General features: G+C 41.8%; 1 protein-coding gene across 1 annotated transcript in view; it reads left to right on the top strand.

Moving 5' to 3' along the window:
• prkn (parkin RBR E3 ubiquitin protein ligase) overlaps positions 1–11,621 on the top strand; it is a 27,008-nt gene extending 15,387 nt beyond the window's left edge. The window contains exons 5-12 of the mRNA XM_080739822.1: positions 850–933; positions 3,752–3,867; positions 5,139–5,275; positions 6,111–6,172; positions 7,204–7,353; positions 9,111–9,197; positions 9,490–9,607; positions 11,241–11,621. Of these exons, the coding sequence (XP_080595948.1) occupies positions 850–933; positions 3,752–3,867; positions 5,139–5,275; positions 6,111–6,172; positions 7,204–7,353; positions 9,111–9,197; positions 9,490–9,607; positions 11,241–11,350 (864 nt within the window). The 3' untranslated portion in view covers positions 11,351–11,621. The remainder of the gene's footprint in view (positions 1–849; positions 934–3,751; positions 3,868–5,138; positions 5,276–6,110; positions 6,173–7,203; positions 7,354–9,110; positions 9,198–9,489; positions 9,608–11,240) is intronic.
• Positions 11,622–14,796: the final 3,175 nt, after the last annotated feature.

The following is a 14,796-nucleotide window of genomic DNA, read 5'->3' as shown; positions in this document are numbered from 1 at the left end:
ACAATGACCACACACACACACACACACACACACACACACACACACACACACACACACACACACACACACACACTGAGCTGAGGAAGTGTTTTGAATTATTCATAACCATCATCGGTCATTTATAATTTCTATTCCACACAACTGTGTGTGTGTGTGTGTGTGTGTGTGTGTGTGTGTGTGTGTGTGTGTGTGTGTGTGTGTGTGTGTGTGTGTGTGTGTGTGTGTGTGTGTGTGTGTGTGTGTGTGTGTGTGTGTGTGCGAGTGAGGAATAACCATACCCGCTAAAAACATTTGGAGATGCTTTCTTCACCTTTCATTACCCTCTCTCTGTCTCTCTCTCTCTCTATTTAATTAATGAGTCTAATGTCTCTCTATCAATAAAACCATTAGCGTTCCCTGATAATAAAACAGAGGCTTGTGCAGAGCTGTCACAGTGTATTAAGGAGAGAAACACTGCAGTCATTATGATTATTATCTTTATGCTGATGTGGTTCCAGTGACTATAAAGACAAAGGATCTACTGTATGATCAGTTGTAAAGAACAGGGTGGAAGAAATCACTGGTTGTCATCGTGTGATCGGGGACCCCCAGAGGTACAAATGGAACCGCAAAGGTCTGCATGACCTACCTAATTCCAACACACTTTGCTAGTCTGGGATGGCTCAGGGTAGAAGACAGGGTTAAGCAAATGGGATTGGTATTTAAGATAGTCACTCATATCTGTCTAACCATAGACATAGAAATATACAGTAGACGCCTCCTCTAAGCTGTGCTGTACATATGGGATCTACACTATGCCACTAATACTCTCTCTCTCTCTCTCTCTCTCTCTCTCTCTCTCTCTCTCAGGGTCCTTCCTGTTGGGATGATGTTCTACTTCCTGGGCGTATCCACGGCGTCTGTCAGTCTGACGGTTGCCATGGCAGCGTGGCTGTAAGTTAAACAATTGGCTGTTTCTCAAAGTAACCTTTTGTAAGGTCTCTGTAACTCTGAGAGCAGACATGGAGTGTACAGGTTATGACCTTCTGCTTGTGCAACAAGTTTGACCGCCAGTTCACTATGCATTACGGCCGTAAGTAAGTAAGCCTTGCTGAGCCATGTGGTCTATAGGGGAGTATCTTATCTCCTGTTTCACGATTAATTGTAGTAATCTGCGTTTTTTTTTTTTACGACCAATAGGAAAATAAAAATAATAAAAATATACGCTTTTGAGAACCACTGGTACATATGAAACAACCTGTTTGTTTTTAAGCTGGGCCACCAGCTTCGGTAATCAGCTCATTTTCTTAGACGACCATTGATTACCTCTTCTGGATAGGCTATTCATGTCACATGGTAGAGCTAAGGGCCAATCGCAGGACAGTACCCCTCCTCCAGGCTATGGGGGAAATTAGCAGTGTTGGAAAAAGTACTCAAATGTTTTACTTAAAGGGGCACTCCACCACTTTTCAACCTATGTTCATATAATTGGTCCTCACTCAAAAATATTTTTTTTTTTTTTTTTTTCTCAGAGGAGGGCTGTGGGCAGGTCAGAAACCCATAGTCTTGTGACATCATCGATTGTCAATCCAGCTTATAGAAACTGCAGGCTTTCTATTCCTGAAAAGTTGCAATTTTAAAGTGGAAGCCATTGTTCTCGCGATAATAAAAATCTAAATATTTTTTTCAAAAATATTGATTAATTTTTTTTTTTTGGAAAATGATGATGTCACAAGACTATGGATTCTGAACTTCCCACAGCTCTCCTAGGAGACTTGGACTGAGTAGAAAAAAATTGTGATATTTTATCATGAACATTAGTGAGGACCTATTATATGAAGACAGGTTGAAAAGTGGTGAACTACTCCTTTAAGTAAAAGTATCGTAAGAGTATCAATACTGCACTGTAGATGTACTCAGTTATAAGTAAAAGTCCAGAATTCTAAATGTACTTGAGTAAAAGTATGAAAGTATTGTCATCAAAATGTACTTAAAGTAGCAAAAGTACAGATGAGACACGTTGTGAGCTTGTAGATCGGCTATTTTCAAAAAGCCTAGGTATGAATTAGGACGGCCGAGTGAGACACACGATCTAATTAGCTGCTACAGCTCTCAGCTGCGAGTGCGCACTGCCTGTACAAGTGTGTATGCTTCTACTTGTCGGGTGTCACGCAGCCAATATCAAAGGATGCGCGCTGCCCCGGTGCCTGGCTGTCTGACCTGAGAATGAACTGGGATGATGGGTCAGTCCACTTAATGAGCTTGAGTGTTTGACACGGGGGGAGACTGGTGATACCCCCCTACCTTGGAATAGTCCAAAATTTAGCTGAAATCTGATTGGCTCGAGGGGTTCCACCCAATCATATTACAGGTTTTGCAGCTGATCTACAAGCTCATAACGTGTCAAATCAGTGATCCGATATGGGCTTGTAGATCAGCTTTTTCGGCACAGACACACGTTGAGCAGACAGGGACAGAGAGAAAAACAACAAAACATACACAGCGCTACATTTGAGATAGTAACGTTACCCTCAAGGAAGAAAGTGATGTATGATAACTTGGGGATCAGGTGCACCATGTGGGTGAGCAAGCAACAGAACATCTTCTTCCTGGCTTTCTTCTTTCTTATCCAACATCATTATTAAAGCATAGGTAACTTTTCGAGCACAAACTAGTGACACATGATAGCACTTTATGAATGTCATGTGTGGGCTCCCAAATCAATATGAAGAATGGTTTGGTGTGTTGCAACAATGTGTCTAGTTATCTAAAGTATGGAAATTAGTCATATGATTATGTCATGCAAAAATAATCTAAAAGCTAGCAAGTCAAAAAGTCTAGATTTACTTCCATTATAGCAATGATGCTCCCCTCAAATCCCCCAAACCAGGACACCAGAGTTAAAGTGGTTAAGTGTTATGCATCTTGCCTGGTGCTCATTGGGGCTTAAAGGACATGTATAACAATATGTAGGCATCACAATATTATCGTTTCAGAAATTCAGTCCTAGTTCTCAAAATGTTCACAGGATCATAGATGTTGTTAAAAACTCTGAATTGCTGTTGAAACAAGAATTTCCTGTAATGCCAATCTCATATAGCCTATAGATCTAGCCTGTTTGTACAGTAGATGTATTATCAGACATAACGCTTAATTGTTTTCAATACTTTAGCTAACTAGACAAAGTTCTGATTGCATGCACTCATTTTTTGTATGTAATCATGTTCATTCTTCACCCATTCATAATAGCCCTACTGCTTCTTTTTTCCTTTCTATTTCCTATTCCATTTCTATGTACACATGCTTGACTCTTATTGCACATTCTTTCAAATCCAAACGATTCAAATTCAGAAACGATTATTTTCCGATTTAAAAACGATTCTCGATTCAAAACGATTCTCTATTCAATTCATAGGATATCAGGATCTACTCCAGTCTGCTGGCCTAAAAGCAGAGTACATTTACGTGGCTTTTATTGTAAAGGTTTTATCAACTTATTGCAATAATGTAAACACACAAAGGTAAATCCAAGACAACATGTCTGATTTATTCATGCTTGCACACATTCTTTTAACTTGTACAAACAAAACATAATATCTAATGAAAAATTTAAGAAAAAAAAAATCATAAATAAAATATATAAAAAAAGATTTTTTTTTAAATCGATTTTTGTTAGAAACCCAATTCGAATTCAAATCGATTTTTTTCCTGCACCCCTACTTTTTAACCCAGTGACCAGCTTATATATTGACTGTGTCAATTCTTGTTTCAGGAGTTTTATTTTAAGTGTGCGTCCCATCCTACTGCTGAGGGCAACCGCTCTGTGGCCCTGGACCTTATCTTGCCCAACAACAGACAAGTGCCCTGCATCAGCTGCCTTGACGTAGAGTAAGCACACACACATACAGCACACACACACACACACACACACACACACACACACACACACACACACACACACACACACACACACACACACACACACACTCCCTACTCAACCTCCTACTTTAGTTTTTTCCCCGCTACACCAAACCTCTTCACTGAAAATAGGTGAGCCTGTAGATTGTCTGTTTTCACCGGAATGCGACCCAGCATTGCAACGATAAGGTTCACGTGGTTAAACTCGATTCCAATCCTCCAAAACAAATGTAAACCGAATTCATTGAAAACCACTGTCCTCTCTCAACAGAGCAATAAGCCGCTCCCGACCTACTACTACATTTTGGAGCGACAAAAGCTACAAAATGTTGCTGAGTCACCATTGACCTTATCAAGTGTGTGTCCTTGTTTGGGAGAGATGAGTGGAAATAAAAAAGATCAAACAAAGTTAAGGCAAAAAGAACAAGGAACTGTCAAGAATTATTTATTAAATGTATTTAGCCGTTTACAAGCAGTTCTGACTTTGTGGAGATTGAATAAGTGGAAGAGTGGAGCTGTGTAAATGGTGAAACAAAAGCATGTGATTGACTGTGATGTTGAAAACTATTTTGTGTAGATTTTCCAGCTCTGCAGCGCTCGCAGCAGCAAGTGTAAGTTTGTACGTCCATGTCGCTGGCTTCCATTGAACATGGCTTGTATCCTGTCACTGCATATTATTTATGGTTGCGAAATGATTGCTCCTTCAACCCATATACTGTTATCATGGTTCTAATACTACAGAAGTGGAAAAAGCAGCACTCCAAAAAGAAAATAATCAAATAAAAACATTAAAAAGAAAAGTGCTGCTTTTTTCCACTTTGGTGGTATATGGTTAAAATATCTCTGTTTATGCCAAATATTTTGAAATCCATACGATATTACCGTACACATTTTATATTCAATATTTTAAGTCTTGCAACAGTGAAAACTTGTCATTATTCAAAAAACAGCATAATAAGTCAATAACGCTCTTGATTTTAAGTGCAATTGGGTTCCCACACTTGTTATTTGATAATAAATAAATAAATAGCAAAAGGCAAAGAGATAGATTAGTGTAGTAAAAGTCACAAGACAACGATATGGCCGTTTTGGGCAACGATATGGCCGATATATTGTCCAGGACGCTATATTACCCATATCTTGCCTTTTGTGATACTGATATTGCACATGGACATACCGCGATAACGATGTGATAACGAACTTCATACTTGTTGTTTCTCCTCTCCTATCCCATCCTCCAGGAGTCCGGTCCTGGTGTCCCAGTGTGCAGAGCGTCATGTGATCTGTTTGGACTGTTTCCATAGTTACTGTGTGACACGCCTTAACGAGCGGCAGTTCATCCACCACCCTGAGATAGGATACACACTGCCCTGCCCTGGTACACACACATACACACACGCACGCACGCGCGCACGCACGCACGCGCACACACAAAGGAGTCAGAACTGATGGCAGGTTTTAGTTTCAAATGACAATAGTGATTTTGGAGACTCCTAGACTTTGGGGATAGACTTACATTTTATTACAGTTTATATTAGTTTTCTATTTAACTTGTAAACAATCAAATACACAAAAAGCATTGAACTGTACTTGGGCGAGTGATATTTGTTTTGGTTTGTATTTGTTAAAAGGTTAAAGCTCTATAGTGTATAGTAGGCTTGTCACGATACTGGATTTCTAACTTCGATACGATATTTTGAAAAATGTCGATACTCCATGTTCGATACCACGCAACCACTGCGATTTTAGTGCAAAAATGTTATTTCTATTTAAAGAAAAATACAGAACTTCTTGAGGTAGATGGTAGTGCACTTTTTAAAGGCCTGCCTTTGATGTTTTCACATTTTAAGTACAAATAGGCCTTTAAAATAACTAGGAATAAGTAAAAGTAGGAAGGATACACTTAAAAGTAACATTGGTGTAAACCAACGAGAGAGGTAAAAACCGAGTATCGATATTATTGATACTATGGAAAAGTCATATTGAAAATCGATAATATGTTCAAAATCGATACTTTTCGATAAATCGATATTTTTGACAACACTAGTGTATAGTGATGGTAATCATTGCTATTGTTGCTTTGTTCAGTAACACAGGAGTCTCCCTGTCTCTCCATTAAACAGAAGTGTGTGTGCGTTTCATTAATTGAGCTTTCAGTGGACGTCTAATATGTGATGGATATAATCTCTCTCTCTCTCTCTCTCTCTCAACAGCTGGCTGTTCAGACTCTCTCATCAAAGAGGTTCATCACTTCAGAGTACTGGGAGAGGAACAGGTGAGACACACACACACACACACACACACACACACACACACACACACACACACACACACACACACACACACACACACACACACACAGATATAACCACAGATATAAAAAGATAGATACCTCCTCCGCCTCTGCAGTTCATTAGCGTGACTGGTAAAACAGGACTGGCTGAAGTGCGGAAGGCACTCTGCTGCCCCCTGCTGTGGGAAAGAGGGAGTCCCGCCAGTCCAGCGCCAGTCCCGTATCTGATTGGCCTACCGGGCGTCCCACTCTGTGACGCCCAAGGAAACGTCCTTCAGAATTCTGGAAGCTTGCCAGTCCTCTTTTACCAACGCCCCTGAGCCGGAGGAGGCCTCTACCTTTCTAGGGGCTTTTAAGCCGTGACATCATTTTGTAGGCAGAGGAGAATCTGCCCCCAGAGCATTTTCTGTCCCTCGCTATTTCAAAAAACAACGACTAAAAAATAACGACTAAAGTATAATTCTAACACTTTCCTTTCAACAACAAAGAGAAGGAAAATGTGTAAATAGTAAAAATAGTAAAAAGATTCACAGAAACTGGGGGCAGAAATTCTCCTCTGCCTACAAAATGATGTCATACTTAACAGCCCCAAACAGCTTCACTTATTGATGCATCTGCTCCTGTGCCACACCCCCAATGACATCACTTCCGGACACACACAGGAGTTTCCAATGTCCCATGATGCCTTGCGTAGTCTCGGGTGGTCAGACTGTTGCCTCCCACAATTTGCAAATAGTCCCGTCATACAGTCTGGAGAACGGAAGATCTGATCATGAGTATCCGGCATGAGAAACGATAAAGCGGATGTGAAGCCTCCTCCCCACTTCTGTTTTGTCGCGCACATTTATGAGAATGAAAAAAAAAAACATTCACTTTTAGACCAGTTATAACCCTGTTTTAGACAGACGTCTGATAACCGACTGCTAATGGAACAATAATGTGTGTGTGTGTGTGTGTGTGTGTGTGTGTGTGTGTGTGTGTGTGTGTGTGTGCGTGTGCGTGTGCGTGTGCAGTACTGTCGGTACCAGCGCTACGGAGCAGAGGAGTGTGTGCTACAGTCAGGAGGGGTGTTGTGTCCGTCTCCAGGCTGTGGAGCTGGAATCCTGCCCGACGACGACAACACCAGGATACACTGTCTGCCTAGCAACGGACTGGGATGTGGGGTAGGATACACTGTCTGCCTAGCAACGGACTGGGATGTGGGGTAGGATACACTGTCTGCCTAGCAAGGGACTGGGCTGTGGGGTAGGATACACTGTCTGCCTAGCAACGGACTGGGATGTGGGGTAGGATACACTGTCTGCCTAGCAACGGACTGGGATGTGGGGTAGGATACACTGTCTGCCTAGCAACGGACTGGGATGTGGGGTAGGACCAGAGTTTCCGTTAGCCGGTATTTACCGGCCATCGACCGGTTAAATGTTTAATTGGCCGATAATTATAAAGTCCACCGGCCACCGTGGCCGGCTGGGAAAATGGCTCTTAGGCTACCAGTATTTTATCATTTATCTAAGCCTATTATTGTGGGCTCGCTGAAAGGTGAGACCAGTATGTTATACTAATACTTTATAGGTCAAGTTTATTCTCCTAAAAAAGAAAACTACCGACAGTACAAAGGCAGGGCCTTTAGCCAATGAGGGAGCAGCATTCTTGGTGACATCACCACCAACAAGTGCGACCTGATCTAAATAACAACAACACCCACATGAAATCTTTTGTAGTTTGTTCTCCCAAATCTTCAGATACTAAAGTATATGAAATGTAGGAGTCTCAGAAGTAATGTTGGAGTGCCCGTTGGGCAGATTTTTATGCCCATATATGTTGGAGTGACTGTCGGGTAGATCTTTGTGCCCATACATGGTGTTCCATGCGAGCCCACACTGTTTCGTAGGAACAGCTACATCATTAAAACCTATCATAATTTTAAAATTATATCATGATCTGACACAACAGCGGAGCTTGTCGCTACTGCTTCTGCTGTGCTTTGTGCAGTTATAGATCAGCCTATTCGCCGTACGATGGTCACGCATATTGGAAATATCTGAGCTACAAGCTCACAACACGTCGCAACGCACCGCGCTGTGAGCTTGTATGTCTGCTATTTTAGATACACAGCAACACGGCCATACGGAGAAGCACACATCAACATGACAGCTCCAGCAGCTTGTCCCAATCAGCGCTGTGTGGTTCGCTCTGAGACGGAGTTAGAGTTTAGTGTTCCGAGGTAATCTGACCAAGCTGGACCCAGTAGAAAAGTGACCCGAACTCAGTGGAATCACATAGATATTATACAAGCACGCACAGTGACTTTCTGATCGCATTGATTTGGTGCCATTGTGGTGGTCAAAGTTGGTGATGGTGACAGTTGATAACATTAACAAAACAAAACAGGAACAGATTGCATCTGTGATAAAGAGGAAAGAATCCCAGCGCTAACATACAATGGTGTAATTATCAGTTGGGTGCACAATGCACATACAGTATCTGCAAACATGCATGTGACGTTCATTTTAATATGGCCGATAATCAAATTCACTGGCCGGTAAATTATAATCCTGCCGGTCAAGGTGGTCGGCCCCAAAATTGCCTAGCGGAAACCCTGGGTAGGACTAGCCTGGGATCAATACCATTTTGAAGTTTCTGAGCCGGTCGGAAGCAGAAATAACTTGACTTCAGGAAGTAGTTTGTTGTAGTCATCAGGCTGGAACCACCTCCAAAATGATTCCCCTGGTTTAAAATAGTTTTAAATTGGTACAATCGCTTAGTTTCCTTTGGTATAATAATCATCATGAAATCCTAGGCATTTTGCAGTCAATTTTCCAATTCAGGTTAAAAACTACAGCTGTGCGTGTGTTGCGTGCGTGCGTGTGTGTGTGTGTGTGTGTGTGCGCGCGTGTGTGCGTGTGCGTGTTCGCTCTAGTTTGTCTTCTGTCGGAACTGTAAGGAGGCGTTCCATGAGGGGTCGTGTCAACACCACTTGGCCACGTCCAATGGCGGAGTCCCGCAGGTAAGCTAGCCAATCACATTTCTGAGGCATTCTGAGGAAGACACTCGTTGCTCCAACATATCAATGTCACTAAAACTAAGCTGCAGACCAATAGAATCAGGCAATGGCTGTTCTATGTTATTTGATGTAGGCCTACTGCTGCCACCTAGTGGTGGGTTCTGTAACACTCTTCCTCATACTTAACTCTCCTCTCCTCCTTGCCTTTGTCGCCTCCTCTCCTCTCCTCTCCTCTCCTCTCCTCTCCTCTCCTCCTCTCCTCTCCTCTCCTCTCCTCTCCTCTCTTCGGTCCCAGGGTTACGTAACAGACGAGGAGGCTACTGAGCGCGCTCGCTGGGAGATGGCGTCTCGTCAGACCATAGAAGAGACCACCAGACCCTGTCCTCAATGTAGAGTCTCTGTAGAGAAGAATGGTATCTATCTATCTACCTACTTATGAGGGCTGCACGATATATCGTTATCGTATCGTTATCTCGGTATGAACATGCACGATGTTGAAGGTGTCAAATGTCCCCAGCATGTACCGCTCAGCCAATGAAAACATACGTTTTTAGTTACGCTTGCCCTAAATGTACAGCTAAGGCCAGCCAACCACAAACCTTTCCTTAGACAGACAGCCAAAGCCAACCAATCACAAACATCCCCTTGCCGAGGCGGGAAACATGCTGCTGCTGTGCTGTTACCCACAGCGCAGTGCGCGGCTGAGCGCACACACAGTCTGTCTGTCAGTCTGTCTCACACTGGTCTCTGTCTCACACGGACACACAGACCACAACACGGAGAAAGGAAAAGCATAGAGAGATGGATGAGGAAGTCAACGCTGGTGCAGAATTTGTTGATTCTTCAGTTTTGGTCGTGAAAAATAAGTCAACCTCCATTGTTTGGATATGTTTCGAGTTTAGAATGGAGGATGTAAAACAGAGCGTAGGTCGTGCCGTCCTCCGCATTGTCACAAAGAAATAAGGCAACGCAACTCCAAGAATGTAGCCTAGAGTTCAATGAGAAGTAATTTCCCCATAAAAATAAACTCCACAAGCTTACAAAGAGTTGCCGCGATCAGTGAGACAGCGGCGCCTTGTGAGCTTGTCTGTTTCAATGTGCAACACTGTACCGCTAAGAGTTTTTAGAACAACAAGCTTCTTCTTTTTTTTTGAGAGAGAGAGCGAGAGAGAGAGAGAGAGAGAGAGAGAGAGATATGAAGCAGGACCCCTTATAGCTGAGAGAGATATTATAACTATTATAAATATTATAGCTGAGAGAGAGATGAAGCAGGGACCCCTAATAAAAGTTGCATTAACTCATTCGCTGCCTTTTCAAAATGGCCGCCAAGTACCAGGATGCCACGTTCCTAAATTTCTAGTGCACAGATACGTTTTGTGTAGTACTTCTTCACAGCTTTCAAACAAAAAAATCCGCTTGGAAATCCGTTCAGGCATTCATGAGATAGAAGCCTTCAAAGTCTTCAAATGTAAACAAAGATGGCTGCCATTTTGAAAGATGTGTTTGTTATGGGGCTAAACATGCAATTTCGCGATTGCGATCATGCCTAATACATTTTAGGCATTTATTTTATTTTATTCTATAATTTTTTTTAAACGGAAACTCGGGCCGTGGCAGTCTGGCGGTACTGAAATAACACGTGAAACTCAGGCCTGGCATTTAATGAGGTTAGTATCATTAATTTATATACACATTTGACAGTGGTCTGTCCCGAGCAATAAATCTGCACTTTTCCACGTCCATTTGGTATTATGCTTTTCTTTTCTTTTTTTTCTTTTTCTTTTGAAGAATGCTTAGTTTTCACTGTTTCTACAGTCACAATCGTATCGATATCGAGATATCTGGCATCAATATTGAGATGTGCCTTTTTGTCCATATCGTGCAGCCCTCATAGTTATCTACCTACCCTCTCAGAGTTACAGACCCATAATGGTCCATGTGTCGATTTGGAGACCCCACTCTAGAACCAATGAACTAATTATTTACTGTAATGCATTGTGATGTATTGTAATGTAATGGAGTGTAATGTGTGTGTCTGTCCTGCAGGGGGCTGTATGCACATGGTGTGTCCCAGAGCTCAGTGTCAGTTTGAATGGTGCTGGCAGTGCAGAGTGGCCTGGAACAGAGACTGCATGGCCAACCACTGGTTTGGATGACATACACACACACACACACACACACACACACACACACACACACACACACACACACACACACACACACACACACACACACACACACACACACACACACACACACACGCACACACAGGCCTGGGTACTATCGACTTCAGATTATTATTCACAGATTTATTGATTTATTATTGATGTTGTTTAAGGTGAAATATTGCATTGAGTTGATTGAAGAAGAGACAACGAATGGATTAATTATGTTCTCTGCTGCTCAGGTCCAACACTGACCCCTGTTGGGTTCAGTGTGTCACTACTTCTCTTTATGTACAGTAACACTATGTGTTGAATACTATTACATTTATCTGTGTAAAACAACACCTCAATAAAATTTGCCAATCAGACAGTTTTTGACTGATGCTATTTTATCAATTTTCATGCCTACTTTTCCCTATTTTTCCATTTATCTCTTTCTTATGTGGAATGTATGGCTATTTTGGCTCATGACACTGTCACGACAGCATTCTATGATGAAGTATAAACCAGGCTTGGAATATTTCAACCCAAAATGACTTTTATTCTATCAACTGCCCCGCGAAGCATTGAATTCATGGATAATCTTTGTTTGTGTTGAATTAATAATCCAACTAGAAAAGTTTAATCAAAATCTGTAGGGGGAAAAAAAAACTGAATATGTACTGTAGTTAGGCTGATCTATGTTTGGTCTTTTGAAGGTGTCTCATTGTTAAGAAAGATTTTTCAAAAGGATTTATTTTTTAACAATACAAAACACGAAGACTTATGTAAGACAGACAAAAAACAAAATAGAACAAAATAAGGTGCAGAAATAAAAATAAAAGAGGTCATGGGACGCCCGGCACAGTTGTCAGACAGTCATGCTTTCGGGATTAACATATACAGTAACATGTACATGTAGGATTAGGATATCATCAACCTTCATAAAGAACCAGAGGCATCACCCAATTGTCTTAGCCATTTCTCCCATTTCCTTTCTCCTACCTCCTTTTGGAGTCTCAGAGAGTAGGTCATTTGTTCCATAAGATGTAGTTGTTTCACAATATTAGGTCTATAGTAGGAAATTTTTCTGTAACCAGTTCTTAGTTATAGCTTTTTTACTTGCAACGAGTAGTATCTTGGGTAAATAAGAATCATCCTGACACAGTCCATCCGGAAATTGTCCAAGATACAAGAATTCAAATGTATTACTGATATCGAAGCCCATTATTTTTTAAACTAGTGTTGTTATTTCTGTCCAGAAGGGTTGTATCACAGGGCAAGACCCAAAAGATGTGCGCATGATCTACAGCTGTTTCTCCACAATCACCAATTAGTTGCCTGTTTGCATGGACTTCTGCTTAGGCGTTATAATGAAGCAAATCTGTTTTTTCCAACTGAAGTCTCTCCAAGATAAAGAGTTGGTTGTTGTTGATTGTATTGTCCATGTATCCAACTATACATCATCACTTATCACAATGTCCATTTCTTTTTCCCATTGTTGTTTTTTATACATTGTAGAATCTTTTTTCAATGACATTATACCATTATACAATTTACTTACGAGACCTCTTATTCTTTGAGTCATAGGCATCGGTAGGCATCGGTGAATACCTTAATTATAGTTGGTGTAATCTCTTCTTGAGACTTTATCTGTTTCTGACTTAATTTTTCAAAGCTGTCAATATCCCCTTTTTTAACACATTGGATGGCAACCCGTCATTTTGCCTACCTTCGAGGTCCTGATGGAAAAAGTAATCCGAGTGTTACGCCCACAGGGCCTAGGGGTGTTTGCGGGGTAACAAAGGCAAGGTGGTAAATGCCAAAAAGTAGTTTTATTACACAGAAGTTAATAAAATTACAGGTAATGTAAAATTATAAAAATGCAATTCATTATAATGTAAAATTAGGTTGCTATGTGGAACTGGGTGAGACAGGGCCGGGCAGGCACCTAGAACAGAAACAAAAATACAGAACTATCCCTATCCTAAAGATGAACCCCCAAATCTACCTAACTGACTACTTACCCAAATACTTCCCTGACTGACTACTCTAACCTTAACCTAACAAACATACAGAGTGAGGAAAACCTGCCCCTACCTGAGGGATAACACAGTGACACCTACAATAGCGAAAATACTTACTAACAATACTTGACCCTGCTCACCACTGTCAAACGTGGACTTGAACAGCAACCTTCACAAGGAATCAAAGAACAAAGAGAACTGGCTGGCGGCTAAGTGCTAAGCTGCTCCGTTGGGCACGCTGTCTCTAAACTACCCTCGTAGTTGTGAACTTGTGACAGAGTGACAGCGGCCATGAAAGCCTTCTTCATGGTGCTATTTACAGAACAGGCGGAGCCGGCGGACCAGACGGACCGAACGTTGATTGGCTGGAGGTGACAGATTGACGGGAGCCCTCCTCCACTCATAGCGGCAGCAGGGATCTGCAGACACTGACAAAACAAGACAACACATAACAGTAGCAGCTTTGCATGTCACGTAATCCTGCCCTGCATTTTGGGAAATGGAGTTTGTTTCGTCACCGCGGTAGTACAGTACAGGTGCTACAGTACAGTATAGTTGACTGCATTACGCGTCGAACGCGTCGATGGGCACACGTAGACATCAAAGAGATTGACGCGTTGACACCTCATGGCCATCCGATGAGTTAATTATTGTGCATATGGAAGTGATACCAAGGCGAACCCATTGTCTATACTACTGTCTATCAGTGCTGGCATATAGTCAGGATCATATGCTGGCCAGCTTAGAATCTACATGGCGGCAGAACCATTTAGGCTTAATATAATAGGGTTTATATAAAGCATGAAATCTTTCCTACACAAACTAGACGGCTCCCCAGTCCCGTTAAACTCATGTGTTCAAGGCCCCCCCCCCCCCCCCCCCCTTTTCCGGTAGGGGGAAGAAGAGTACCCTTTACCCCCCCTATCGACGGCCCTGCACCTCAAACCAAATTTTAAGTGATAGATTCACCCATCGACGCGATGTCAGTGGCATTCCCTTCCCTCCATCAATGCAACCCAATAATGACTGTATTGGCATATCCATTAGAGATAGTTCTATACTTTTCCATTTAGCAACATATGATGGGTTACCCCAGTATACAAGGGGTCTGTGCCGATAAATAATAGTCCCTTAAAGATGAAAGAGACATTCTCCCGGGGCGGGTTGAAAGGCAGAAAATCTCACACAAGGTCTTTTTTTTCATCTGTGTAAAACAACACCTCAAATTTGCCAATCAGTCAGTGTTTGACTGATACTATTTTATCCTTTGTCATGTGGTTGAAAGTAGAAAATCTCACCCGAGATCTTTTTTTGTCCCAGATAAAACGTGAAATGTGTTTGTTACATTCTCTGAATTGTTTCATAGTATACTGGTAGTGACACAAAGAGGTATAATAGTCTGGGTAGGATTACCATTTTAACAGATCTTAT

The sequence above is a fragment of the Nannobrachium achirus genome (assembly GCF_963921795.1).
Source record: "Nannobrachium achirus genome assembly, chromosome: 13".
NCBI classification, from domain to species: Eukaryota; Metazoa; Chordata; class Actinopteri; order Myctophiformes; family Myctophidae; genus Nannobrachium; species Nannobrachium achirus.
This window is presented reverse-complemented; position numbering and strand designations above follow the sequence as displayed.